The sequence below is a fragment of the Hyperoodon ampullatus genome (assembly GCF_949752795.1).
Source record: "Hyperoodon ampullatus genome assembly, chromosome: 9".
NCBI classification, from domain to species: Eukaryota; Metazoa; Chordata; class Mammalia; order Artiodactyla; family Ziphiidae; genus Hyperoodon; species Hyperoodon ampullatus.
In genome coordinates this window covers 34744147-34758165 of record NC_136922.1, presented here as the reverse complement: position 1 = coordinate 34758165, position 14019 = coordinate 34744147, and the positions used below count along the sequence as shown (strand labels likewise).

The 14019-nt window shown below is 35.3% G+C and overlaps 1 protein-coding gene across 2 annotated transcripts in view; it reads left to right on the top strand.

Annotated features, from left to right (window-relative positions):
* Positions 1 to 14019, top strand: part of SP4 (Sp4 transcription factor) — a gene marked incomplete at its 3' end in the record, with an annotated part of 71492 nt that overhangs the window by 38790 nt on the left and 18683 nt on the right. Inside the window, exons 3-4 of one of the 2 annotated variants that reach the window (XM_079711743.1) lie at positions 641 to 869; positions 9714 to 9913. In XM_079711743.1, coding sequence (XP_079567869.1) covers positions 641 to 869; positions 9714 to 9913 — 429 coding nt within the window. The remainder of the gene's footprint in view (positions 1 to 640; positions 870 to 9713; positions 9914 to 14019) is intronic. The other variant, XM_079711744.1, reaches the window with a different exon arrangement.

Below are 14019 nucleotides of genomic sequence, written 5' to 3'. Positions count from 1 at the left end.
CCTAAATGTCTGTTCTGTGATTTTAGTGACAGTATGTAATAATCATGCATGGTATTGCATTTTTAAAAAGCTGCTTAACTCAGTGTGTAAAATTAAAAAAAAAAGACTCATCAGTAAAGAGATGTTGCTTAATTTAAAGTGTTTAGGAATGAGAAATGTCCATTATACTTAATCCTTTGTTTAGTTACTTTTTATTCCTGTATTTTCATGGAGTGAATGAGATATGTTGCTTACTGTGGAAATGGTCATAATAATGCTTTGTATTTATATAACATCTTTCATCTGAGGATCTCAAAAAATGTCTCATGAATCGTCACAGCACTTCAGTGAGGTAGTAAGGTAGCAAGGATTATTAATCTTCATTTTACAGATGGAGAAATTAAGCCACAAGAGGGTTAAAATTTATGTATAGTCCCACCAACCAGATATAGAGGCAGCCTGAGCTGCTAAGGTTAGAATATTATATTTTAGGAGGATTGGCATAGTATAAAACTTAAATTAACCCCTTTGCTTTTGTACTTTACACAGATAATCTGTTAGAACAAATATGGTAGCTTTAAAGTGTCCATATGGAAATTTTTTAAATCCTTTTTTTAGGAATAGAAAACATTGTAATACTCTTTTCCCCTCTCATTTTTAGGTCAGCAGCAAGGACAAGATGGAGTGAAAGTCCAACAAGCTACAATAGCTCCTGTAACCGTAGCAGTTGGAGGAATTGCTAATGCAACTATAGGTGCTGTTAGTCCTGACCAACTCACACAAGTGCATTTGCAGCAAGGCCAGCAGGCTTCTGATCAAGAGGTGCAGCCTGGCAAGAGGCTTCGAAGAGTTGCCTGTTCCTGTCCTAATTGTAGGGAAGGAGAAGGAAGGTAAATGTTGTATTGCCACCCAACTCAGTGGAGACTAGTATAATAGCTAACATGTAATGAACAATTACATGTAATCAAGGCACGTAGGGTATTAGTTAAAATCAAGCCATTGGCTGAGTACTTCGATCATTAGAACATCACTAGCTTTATAGCCCAAGAGTTGAGATACAGTATTGTTATGAAGGGTATTAGATTGAGCTGTTTTGGGAATAGGATTTCAGTGGTCCTCTACCATGTACCTTATACTTTCTTTTATGGTTTTCTTTCTTTCATTTATTTATGTAAAATTTTAAAACAACTTTATTGATGTAAAACTTACATACCATGTAATTCACTCATTTAAACTGTACATTTCAGTGGTTTTTAATATATTCAGAGTTGTACATCCATCACCACAGTCAATTTTAGAACTTTTTTGTTCCCCTGAAAGCAAATCCTGTATTATTTAGTTATCACTCCTTCTTCCCTCCCGGATCTAGGCAACTACTAAACTAATTTCTGTGTATAGATTTGCCTTTTCTAGACATTCATATAAATGGAATCACAAAATATGTGGGTTTTGTGACTGGTTTCATTCACTTAGCAAGTTTTCAAAGTTGATCCATATTATAGCATGTGTCAGTTCTTCATTCTTTTTAATGAACAAAATAATATTCCATTGTATGGATATACAATATTTTACTTATCCATTCATCAGTTGTTGGACATTTGGAATTTTTTCCACCTTTTGGCTATTATGCTGCTACAAATATTCTTATACAAATTTTTGTTTTTGATTTGCATTTCCCTGATGACTAATGATATAAAGTATGTTTTCGTGTGCTTACTGTTGGCCATTTGTATATCTTTTTTTTTTAAATTAATTTATTTATTTATGGCTGTGTTGGGTCTTTGTTGCTGCGCATGGGCTTTCTCTAGTTGTGGCAAGTGGGGGCTACTCTTCATTGTGGTGCACGGGCTTCTCATTGCGGTGGCTTCTCTTGTTGTGGAGCACAGGGTCTAGGCACGTGGGCTTCAGTAGTTGTGTCATGCGGGCTCAGTAGTTGTAGCTCACGGGCTTAGTTGCTATGCAGCATGTGGATCTTCCCAGACCAGGGATCGAACCCATGTTCCCTGTATTGGCAGGTGGATTCTTAACCACTGTGCCACCAGGGAAGTCCCTGTGTGTCTTCTTTAGAGAATTGTCTATTAAGATCTTATGCCTATTTTAATTAGATTATTTGTCTTTTTATTATTGAATTATTATAGTTCTTCATATATTCTGGATACAGGTCCCTTATCAGATTTATGATTTGAAATATTTCTTCCCGGTCTCTGAGTTGTCTTTTCACTTTCTTGATAATGTCCTTTGAAGCACAAAAGTTTTTAATTGTGAAGTCCAGTCTTTTCTTTCGGTGCTTCTGCTTTTGGTGTCATATCCAAGAATCCATTGCCCAATCTGAGGTCACAAAGATTCCCACTTTTCTTATAAGAGGTTTATAGTTTTTGTTCTTACATTTAGGTCTTTGATCAATTTGGGGGTTAATTTTTGTAACTGGTGTGAGGTAAGGGTTCATCCAACACCATTTGTTGAAAGACTGTCCCTTCCCCATTCTTTGGATGGTTTTGGCACCCTTGTCAAAAATCAGTTGATCATAGACACATAGGTTTATTTCTAGACTCTTCAGTTCTGTTTCATTGATCTGTATGTCTGTCTCTATGCCAATACCACACTGTCCTGGTGACTTTGGCTTTGTGGTAACTTCTGACATTGGGGAGTATGAGTCTTCCAACTCACCCAACAGGAAAGGGTTTTTGATTGTGTCAGATGCTTTTCTTCATCTGTTGAGATGGTCATGTAGTTTTGTTTTTTATTCTGTCAATATGGTATATTACATTAATTGATTGTTAAATGTTAAAGTACTTTTGCATTCATGGGATAAATACAACTTGGTCATGCTATGTAATTCTTTTTATATGTTGATGGATTTGTTTTCTTACTATTGTGTTGAGGATTTTGGCATGCATGTTCATGAGAGATACTGGTCTGTAGTTTTCTTATAATGCCTTTAATTTGAGCAAAGGTATTACTGGCCTTGTAGAATGAGTTGGGAAGTCTTCTCTCCAGTTTCATTTTTTGAAAGTTTGTGAAGAACTGGTATTAATTTTTAAAATGTTCTGTGAACCTGTGAAGCTCACTGGGCTTTTCCTGTGTGTATTTTTTTGACTACTAATTCAACCCCATTACTTGTTCTGAGTTCTGTCTTGTTCTTGAGTCAGCTTTGGTACTTCGTATCTTTCTAAGAATTTGTTCATCTTATAGTTTTTTAAGTAATTGGTATACAATTGTTCTTGGTATTCCTTTATAATCCTTTTTATTTCTGTAAGGTTGGTAGTGATATCCCCTTTTTCATTTCTGATTCTAGTAATTTGAGTCTTCTTTTTTTTTTGTTAGTCTCCCTAATGGCTTGTTGGTTTTGTTGACCTTTAATCAGCCTTTGGTTCCATTGATTTTTCTCTATTGTTTTTGTATTCTCTAATTCATTAGTTTCTGCTTTGTTCTTTATTATTTTCTTTCTTCTGCTTGCTTTATTTTAGATTTAATTTGCTCTGTTTTACTGTCTTAAGATGGAAGTTTACATTATTTAAGATCTTTTTTCCTTCCAGTTTTATTGAGATATAATTGATGTACAGCACTGTATAAGTTTAAAGTGTACAGCATAATAATATGACTTAATACATCATGAAATGATTATCATAATAAGTTTAGTGAACATCTATCATCTTGTGTAGCTACAAAATTAAAGAAATAGAAAAAATATTTTTCCTTGTGATGAGGACTGTTAGGATTTAGCTCTCAACAATTTTCATATATAACATACAGCAGTGTTACCTATATTTATCATGTTGTAGATTACATTCCTAGTACTTATTTATCTTAGAACTGGAAGTTTGTATTTTCTGACTGCCTTCATCCATTTCCCCTCCTCTGGTAACCACAAATCTGATCTCTTTTTCTGTGAGTTGTTTGTTTGTTTTTGAGGTGTAACTGACCTACAACACTGTTAGTTCCTGTTACACAGTATAGTGAATCACTATTTCTATACATTTCACAATGATCACAGTAAGTCTAGTTATGATATTATCACTGTACAAAATTATTACATAGTTATTGACCCTATTCCCCACACTGTACATTTCATCCCCTTGACTCATTTATTTATTTATTTATTTTTTTTTTTGCGGTACGCGGGCCTCTCACTGCTGTGGCCTCTCCCGTTGTGGAGCACAGGCTCTGGACGCGCAGGCTCAGCGGCCATGGCTCACGGGCCCAGCCGCTCCGCGGCATGTGGGATCTTCCTGGACCGGGGCATGAGCCCGTGTCCCCTGCATCGGCAGGCGGACTCTCAACCACTGTGCCACCAGGGAAGCCCTGACTCATTTATTTTTTAACTGGCAGTTTGTACCTCTCAATCTCCCTCACCTATTTTTTTTCCTCCCTCCACACCCCTCTTCTCTGACAACCACCTGTTTGTTCTCTGTATCTATAACTCTGTTTCTGTTTTGTTATGTTTGTTCATTTATTTTGTTGTTTAGATTCCACATATAAGTAAAATCATTCAGTATTTGTGTTTCTCTGTCTGACTTGTTTCACTTAGCATAATATTCTCTAGGTCCATCCACGTTGTCAAAAATGGCAAGATTTCATTCTTTTTTTTGTGGCTGAGTAATTTTCTAGTGTGTGTGTGTGTGTGTATATATATATATACACACACACACACACACACCACATCTTCTTTATCCATTCATCTATTGATGGGCATTTAGGTGGCTTCCATATCTTGACTATTGTGAATAATGATGAAGTGAACATAAGGGTGCATGTATCTTTTCTAATTAGTGTTTTCACTTTCTTTGGATAAATACCCAGGAGTGGAATTCCTGGGTCTTATATTAGTTCTATTTTTAATTTTTTGAGGAGTATCCATACTGTTTGGCGCAGCAGTTGTACCAATTTACGTTCCCAACAACAGTGCACGAGAGCTTCCTTTTCTCCATATCCTTGCCTACGTTTGTTATTTGTTCTCTTTTGGATACTAGCCATTCTGACAGGTTTGAGGTAGGATCTTTTTAAATATAGATATTTACAGCTGTAAGTTTCCCTCTAAGCATTACTTTATATGTATCCGCTAAGTTTTGGTATGTTGTGTTTTCATTTTCCTTCATCTCAAAGTCTTTTACGATTCCCCTTTTGATTTCTTCTTTGACCCATTGGTTATTTAGGAGTATATTTTTTAATTGCTAGGTATTTGTGAATTTCTCAGTTTCCTCCTATAAATGATTTCTAGTTTTCTTCCACTGTGGTCAGAAAACTTTGTTATTTCTGTCCTTTTAAATTTACTGAGATTTGTTTCACAGCCGAGTATATGATCTGTCCTGGAGAACATTCCATGCGCTCTTGAGAAGAATGCTGTTGTTGGCTGGAGTGTTCTGTGGATGTCTGTTAGGTCTTGTTTATTTACAGTGTTATTCAAGTCTTCTGCTTCCTTGTTGATCTTCTACCTAGTTGTTTTGTGGAAACATCATTGAAGATAGAGTATTGAAATCTCCAGCTATTATCATTGAATTGTCTATTTCTCCTTTCATGTTTGTCAGTTTTTACTTCTGTTTTGGCACTCTCTTTTTTTTTTTTTTGCAGTACGCGGGCCTCTCACTGTTGTGCCCTCTCCCGCCGTGGAGCACAGGCTCCGGACGCGCAGGCTCAGCGGCCATGGCTCACAGGCCCAGCCGCTCTGCGGCATGTGGGATCCCCCCGTACCGGGGCACGAACCCATGTTCCCTGCATCGGCAGGCGGACTCCCAACCACTGCGCCACCAGGGAAGACCCTGGCACTCTCTTTTTACTCTTGTTTAAATGCATGTATGTTTCCTGATGGATTGACCCATTTATCCTTATCAAATTTCTCTCTTTATTTCTAATAACATCTTTTGTTTAATGTTTATTTTGTCTGGTATTAGTATAGCCATTCCAGCTTTCCTGTGGTTGTTTGCATGATACCATTTTCCATCTTTTTCAATATCTTTGTATTTTTGTGCCTTTAAATGTAAAGTGTGTCAGCTATAGATGGTACATAGTTGGATCTTGTTTTGAATCTAATCTGACAAAACCTACCTTTTTATTAGTTTATATAATCCATTTGCATTTGATGTTATTATCAATATAATGAATTTATGTCTGCCATTTTACCTTTTGTTTTCTGTCTCATGTCTTTTTCTGCTCCCCTATCCCTCCCTTACTGCTTTCTTTTGAATTAAATTAATATCATTTTAATTTGTAATATAGCATTTTAATTTCATTAATGATGTTTTCACTGTGCTTATTTCTCTAGTGCTTGCTCTAGGCCTTACAATATATTAATTTTTCATAATCAGTTTAAGATTTACAGTAACTTAATTCCAGTGAGTTATAGAAATGTTACTCCTATATAGGTCTGTTCCCTTCTGCTTCTTTTTATGGTATTACTGTTATACATAAGTGTTACAAACCCCACAATATGTTGTTATAATTATTATTTTTATAAATTTATGTCTTTTAAATTTGCTATGTTAACTTTGTCATTTCTGGTTCTCTTTATTTCTTCCCATGAATTTGAGTTCCCATTTGGGGTCATTTCCTTATGGCTTTGCTCCCAGCCACCTCCTTTGCGCTGTTATTGGCAGATATGTCACATATGTTGCATTTCTCTAATGTTACAGGCTTGACAATACATTTTATACATATTGTTTTATAAAATTGCTTTTTATTTTTTATTAAACCATATTTAATTACTTTGTTTTTGGCTGCTTTGGGTCTTTGTTGCTGCATGTGGGCTTTTCCTAGTTGTGGCAAGCAGGGGCTACTCTTTGTGGTGGTGCATGGGCTTCTCATTGCAGTGGCTTCTCTTGTTGCAGAGCACGGGCTCTAGGTGTGTGGGCTTCAGTAGTTGTGGCACGCAGACTCAGTAGTTTTGGCTCGCAGGCTCTAGAGCACAGGCTAAGTAGTTGTGGCACGTGGGCTTAGTTGTTCTGCGGCATGTGGGATCTTCCCAGACCAGGGATCGAACCCATGTCCCCTGCATTGGCAGGTGGATTCTTAACCACTGTGCCACCAGGGAAGCCCAAAATTGCTTTTTAAATAAGTTGAGAAGAAATATGCACTTACACTGTCCTTTATAATTACCTTTGCTAGTGTGCTTTTGTTTCTTCATATATATTTGAATTACTTGCTGGTTTCACTTGCTTTCAGCTTAAAGAACTTCCTTTAGTATTTCTTGCAAAGCAAGTCTACTAGCAACACATTCTCTTAGTTTTTGTTTATCTGGGAGTATCTTTTTTGAAAGATAGCTCTGCTGGATATAGGATTCTTGTTTGAGGTTGTTTTTGTGGGGTTTTTTTGTTTTTTGTTTTGTTTTGGGGTACTTGAATATGTTTCTACTGAGAAGTCAGCCTTTAATACTACTGGGCTTTCCCTTTAAGTGATGAGTCATATTTCTTGCTGTTTTCAAGATTTCGTCCTTGTCTTTGGGTTTCAGGATTTTTAGTGTGAAGTGTCTATTTGTAGATCTCTACATTTATCATATTTGGAGTTTGTTGAGCTTCCTGAAAGTGTAGGTTAATGTTTTTCATGAGTTTTCAGCTGTTATTTCTTTGATATTTTTTTCTGCTTCATCCCCCACTCCCTTTTCCCTCTCCTCTCCTCTCCTCCTGGTATTCTCATTCATATGTTGGTGTTCCACATTTCTCTGACATTCTATTTATTCTTCTTCTGTTTCTTGTTTGCTTTTTGGGTTGCATAATCTCTATTGAACTGTCTTCAGTTTCACTATTTCTTCCTTCTCTTGAGTCCCTCTTGTGAATTTTTCATTTCAGTTGTACCTTTTATCTCAAGAGTTTCTAATTGGTTCTTTAAAAAATCATTTCAAGCTCTTTATTGATATTCTCTGTTTGATGTGACATTGTCATTATACCTCCTTGCTTTACTTCTTTAATCATGATGTCCTTTTAGTTCTTTGAACGTATTCATAATGGCTGCTTTGAAAGCTTGTTAAATTTGTTTGCTCTCACAGGCAATTTCTCTTGCCTGCTTTTTCTCTAGTGTATAGGTAGTTTTTTCCTTCTTTGTTTCTGGTTTTTGCACGTCTCATAATTTTTTGTTGGAAACTGGAGAAATAATATATTGTAGCAACTAGTACTGCCTTCTGTCCTTCTCCCACCCCTGGCTTGTTACTGTTGTTTGCTTGTTTGTTTAGTGAGGAGCTGGATTATTTTAATGAAAATCCCTGCCCCCACTCCTTCCCCCCAGTATGAAGCATGTTGCTTCTTAGTGACCCTGGGATGACAGTGGTTTTGGTAGGGATTTTTTTGGCTCTTTCCCTGACCACACCCAGCTGTTAAGCTCCACTAATTGCCAGCTGATTGGTCTGTTTTCAGTAATACCCTGAAGCGTATATTGCTCTACAGGCCGATCCAATCAGAGTTTTAAAAGGCAGAACTTAGGTCTGTGCTTGAGATTTATTCTGATCCTGTAGGACTCCTGCCGGCTACCTCTTTCCTCAGTTCTCTCTGGCAAGTCTATAGTTTAGCTTATGTCTCCAGTGAATCTATTAGTCTCCTCCCAGTTGCCTTTTGCAACAATCCCCACTGTCTTTAAGATCATCCTTAGGCTCAAACCTCTCCACACTTTGTTGCAAATGAAGTCAATTTCTTGGGAAGAGATTTGGAGCCTTCTGTTTTATGGTATGCTCCCTCTCTGGCCAAAATCTCTGTGTCATGACTCTTGAACTAGGGGTTGGGACAGTGACACATTTCTCCCTATGCATTCTGTGGTCTAGGAGCTGAGCACGTGGGGGGCAGGAGGTCAGCAGTAGCCTCAAGTTTTGTTGGCTGGTCACTCAAGGCTTGGAACCTCTGATTTATGAACTACAAATGAGCTGGGTCAAGGGTCATCTGGACCCCAGTGTTTTCATCATGCCTTATCCAAGGTTGAGCCTGTGTCTCAGGGGTTGGGATTGGGTGGAAGAAGGTTGTTCCCCATCTGTCAGCCACACTCACCTGAAACTTAGCCTCAGTAACAGGTAGCTGCGGGTAGATTGAGAAATACTGATGTCCTGCCTCTCTTGGGGAGATAACCCAGCAACTAGAAGGGTGGGAGAAGAGGAAACCCTGTTGTTGATTGCACAAGTCTATAGTGTTTCTGTGTCAGGTGAGGTGGAAGGAGGAGGGAGAGACGGAGTGAGTATTGGTTCAAATACAGCAGACTCACAGTCTTCTTACCAAGTTCTATTTGATTTTCATGAATAAATGTTTCTTTATTTGCTGTATACTCATAGGGCCATTTCCAGAGATTGTAAATGGTATTTGCTTTTTTTTTGTTATCATTTGCACTGGTTTCACTGGGGAGTAGGTCCAGGGAGCTCTTCGTGCTGCTTTTGCTGGAAGTGAAACTCTGAACCTTACACTTTTAAATGAGGATTACCATTCTTTGGTATTTTAGAGGAGAGTTTTCAAGTGTCTTGAAAAGTTTAAAGAGATTTTTTTCCCCAGGGGAGGAACGTACTAGGAAATGAACATGTGAATCCCATGGCAGAACATACATTCTCTAAAATTAATGTGTTTTCATACCACTTTTGAGTTTACTACACAGTGCCGTTTCTTTTTTTAATTGAAATTTTTCTGATTTTTCACTACAGTTGTGGCATCATGATTTAAAAAACCCATTTAGAAAAGCATCATTTAATTACCTTGATTCCCTTTTACTTTTCCTGAATTATAAGCTTGGTGTTTGGGAGTGTAATTAATGTTTGGTTTTTGTTTTTGTTTTTGTAGAGGCAGTAATGAACCAGGAAAAAAGAAACAACATATCTGTCATATTGAAGGATGCGGAAAAGTTTATGGCAAAACATCTCACCTACGAGCACATCTTCGCTGGCATACTGGAGAAAGACCTTTTATATGTAACTGGATGTTTTGTGGCAAAAGATTTACAAGGAGTGATGAGCTTCAGAGACATAGAAGAACCCATACAGGTTAGTTGATTTATTTTAAGACTTGTACTTGTTACTTCTTTTCTCAGTGCTTAGATGAAAATTAAAGTGATAGTTAGCTATCAAATTGGGAAATATGGATATTAAAGAGAGAAAATTCATTTTAGCGATTATATGAAAGATGTTTAAGATCAAAATTCTTTACCTCATTTCTAAGATATATTTTATTCTACTTTTCGCAAGCTTTATCAGCATAATTACATGACTTGGAATTTATTCCATTTGCTTATCTTGCATTTTAGTGTGTTGAACTCACATATTACTTTTTGTCAGTATTTAAGTTGATGAGAAGAGAGTTGAATTATCATCTTATTGGTGACCTTGATTAGTTTTTGTTTTTTTACAATCCAGAAAATTGAAGTATCAAGAAAAGTATAACACATACCTACCTTAATTCTCACTCAGAATTGACAGCTGTTAACATGCTATATTATCTGTTATTTTTTAACAAAACAAATTATTATAAAGTTGACATCATCTTTGTCCTCCTACCTCTCAAAGAAAACAGCTACCACAAATTTCAAGTGTAAGTTATTAGTGTAGTTTTAATACTCTTACATATTTTGTTCATGGATATATATGTGAATATTGTTTTGTGTTTTCTGTGAAATTTTATGTAACTGATATGTTACAGTATCATAATTTCATTTACTATGTTTTGACATCTATCCAAGTTCATATATATGTACATATATGTGTATGAATACCTGTCTATTTATCTTAACTGCTATGTAGTGTTCTATCACATGACTCTACTACACTGTATTGATCCATTTCCCACACTCTTTAGATGAGTTCAAGGTTTTTGCTGTCACAAACTTTACTACTTTGAACATACAGTGAACATGTACAAGAAGTAGAATTATTGGATCTTAGAGAATATGTATGTTTGATTTTGCTAGATAACCACTAGAGTCTCTAAAGTGGCTGTTACCATCTCTACTTCATTAGTGTTGATTGAGAGTTTCCACTTGGCTGTATGTTCACTCAGTAGCATCAGGCTTTGAAAGTTCTTGTCAGTCTAAAATGGTTTCTATTTAATTTTTTAAATTAACATTTTTCCTGGTTATAGTGAGATATGCATCTTTTCCTAATGTTTATTGGTCATTTATATTTTGTTTTCTGTTGATTCTTTTGATCTTTTTTGTTGTTGTTGTTTTCCTTTTTCTTACTGATTTATATATTGCAATTTTCCCCAGTATTGCTATCTTTTATCTTGGTGCTATCTCTTGTCATATGGAAGTTTTACATTTTTATTTAGTCAAATATAAGGATATGTAAATATATTCCTTTGCATTTTTTTAAATGAAAATTTCTCCTATCCCAAAGTCATAAAGTTTTTAAAAACATTTTCTTCTAATTGGCTTTAAGGTTTTCTTTTTGTAAGTTTATTAGTCTAAAATTTTTTTTTTTGATGATGGACTAAAAAGGGGATAAAATTCTGTTTTTCTTTCATGTGGAAAGCTATTTCTTGAATAGTCCAATTCTTTCTTCGTTGATATGTAATGGAACTTCTCTCGTATGTTGATGTCCCCTTTAAGAATGGCTCGATTTCTGAGTCCTTTGTTTTGTCTATTTGTCACTTCCTACAGTAATACTATACTGTTTTAATTACCAGAAGCTTATATTAAGTCTTGATATCTGATAGGGTAATTTTCCTTTTTTTGGTATATAACACTGACCTTCTCTATTTAGAACATGTCTGGTATATATATTTGGGACTCAGTGTTTAATTATTGAATAAAGTAATAACTTGGGTAGATTTTTTTGAATTAGACATTAAACTTTAACTTGTATCAAGGTACATGTAGGACAGAAGGGGAACTAGAACTGACATTTATTGATCAACTACTGAATATCAGATGTTTCAAATATATCATCTGATTTAATTCTAACAGAAGCACTGTAAGCTAGAAATTGGCTCCATTTTACAGATTAGAAAATAGTCTCAGAGAAGAAATAATGGTTGCTAAATCTATTTAAAGTGATAAATAAAAATTACTTAGTTTGATATGCACACAACTTAGTAACACAGAAGAGTCTTAGTGTAATGGCTCAATCACTGAGTTAACATTATTTAAAAATAAGAATTTTAATTTAAAAAAAGTTTTAAAAACTCTGTATGGTATTACATTTGAGTTTGTAATGCCACCTCACCTTTCATATTGGCAAATATGTTGTGATTAAAAATTAAGCCCATAACAATATTGATGTCTGTTTTAGAAAAATACTGTGCTGTTTATGTCAGTATGAGTGGATGCAGTATTTCTACCCTGGTTTAACAGTGGGACAGATTAGGGAAGCCAAGAAAATTTGGAACCTCTCACATTGTGATTTCATCATTTTGTTTGAGAAGCGATGAGTTTCTAAAGTTCATTTCTGTTGCACATCCATACTCATACAGATAACACAAGGCAGATTTACTGAAGGATTTATATAAACTACTTCAAAAGATTAATGATTTGGAAGCATAATTTCTTTCTTCTTTTTAAATGGTCCACACCATTATTGTCTTCTAATAACCTGAATAATTCAGAATTTAATATACTTTCAGCTTACTTTCAGTGTGTCAAGCATCTTGAATACATCATACACAAAATTGTTTATTTAAACATGTTATTTTGAAGTGTTTGGCTTAACATCAGATACTTTTTACTTTTAAAGAAGTAGTACAAGTAACTTTCATTCTAAGTGTTTATTAAAGTTGTTGAAAAGAAAATGAAACAAGTCTTTTGAAATAAATAAGTATTGATTAAGCATTTAATATGTTAAGTTGAAAGCCTTGGCCATTCATGGCAGGAACTGTGTTTTTTTTAATGCCCAACCACTGCACTAAGTAGAAATTCAGTCATCATCTTACTATGAATGGACAAATGAGTTATTTTTATTCACTGCTGAAAATAGTGCAGATTTTTTTGCGTTCTGTAAAATAAATTAAAAATTTTTTTCAAAAGATACATGGATATGGTATTTAAAAATCAAATCATGTAGAAGAGCTTGGATTGTTAAGCAGACTCTTTGGCCCACCCCGTCTGCTCCCTGGAGAAAATCATGTTTAATCTTTTAACTATTTTTACGTTTTTATTCATCCTGTGATGGCTGTGCATACCTGTATAATATGCTTATACTGTTATTTATTGGTATAGCAATATTAGACATTGACTATTCTTGCATTAAGAGTTAAGAATTTACCTCACAGATGGCCAGTAGGCACATGAAAAGCTGCTCAATGTTGCTAATCATCAGGGAAATGCAAATCAAAACCACCTGTGAGAATGGCGATCATCAAAAAGAATACAAATAAAAAATGTTGGTGAGGATGCGGAGAAAAGGGAACCCTTGGACACTCTTGGTGGGACTGTAAATTGGTGCATCTGCTCTGGAAGGCAACATGGAGGTTTCTCAAAAAACTAGAAATAGAACTACCATATGACCAAGTAATTCCACTCTTGGGTATATGTTCGAAAAAAAACCAAAAACACTAATTTGAAAAGATACATGCAGTCTAATGTTGATAGCAGCATGATTTACAGTTGCCTAGATATGGAAGCAACCTAAGTGTCGATCAGTACATGAAGTGAAATAAGTCAGATAGAGAAAGACAAATGCTGTATGATATCACTTATATGTGGATCTAAAATATGCAACAAACTAGTGACTATAATTTTTTAAAAACAGACTCACAGATATAGAGAACGAACTAGTGGTTACCAGTAAGGAAAGGGAAGGGGGTAGGTACAATTTAGGGGTAGGAGATTAAGAGATACAAACTATTAGGTATAAAATAAGCTACAGGGACATATTGTACAACATGAGGAATATAGCCAATATTTTATAACTATAAATGAAGTATAACCTTTAAAATTGTGAATCAATATATTGTATACCTGTAACTTATACAATATTATACATCAACATACTTCAGATTAAAAAAATGAACACTCAGTTGTAAACTGACAGAAATCAGTACTCCCCCCAAAATAATTTACCTGACTTTACACCATCAATGACATTGAATTTTTTCTTTAACTGTGTGCAGGCCAAATGTTGTCTCATGACTCACCACTCCATGATACCATATTACCATG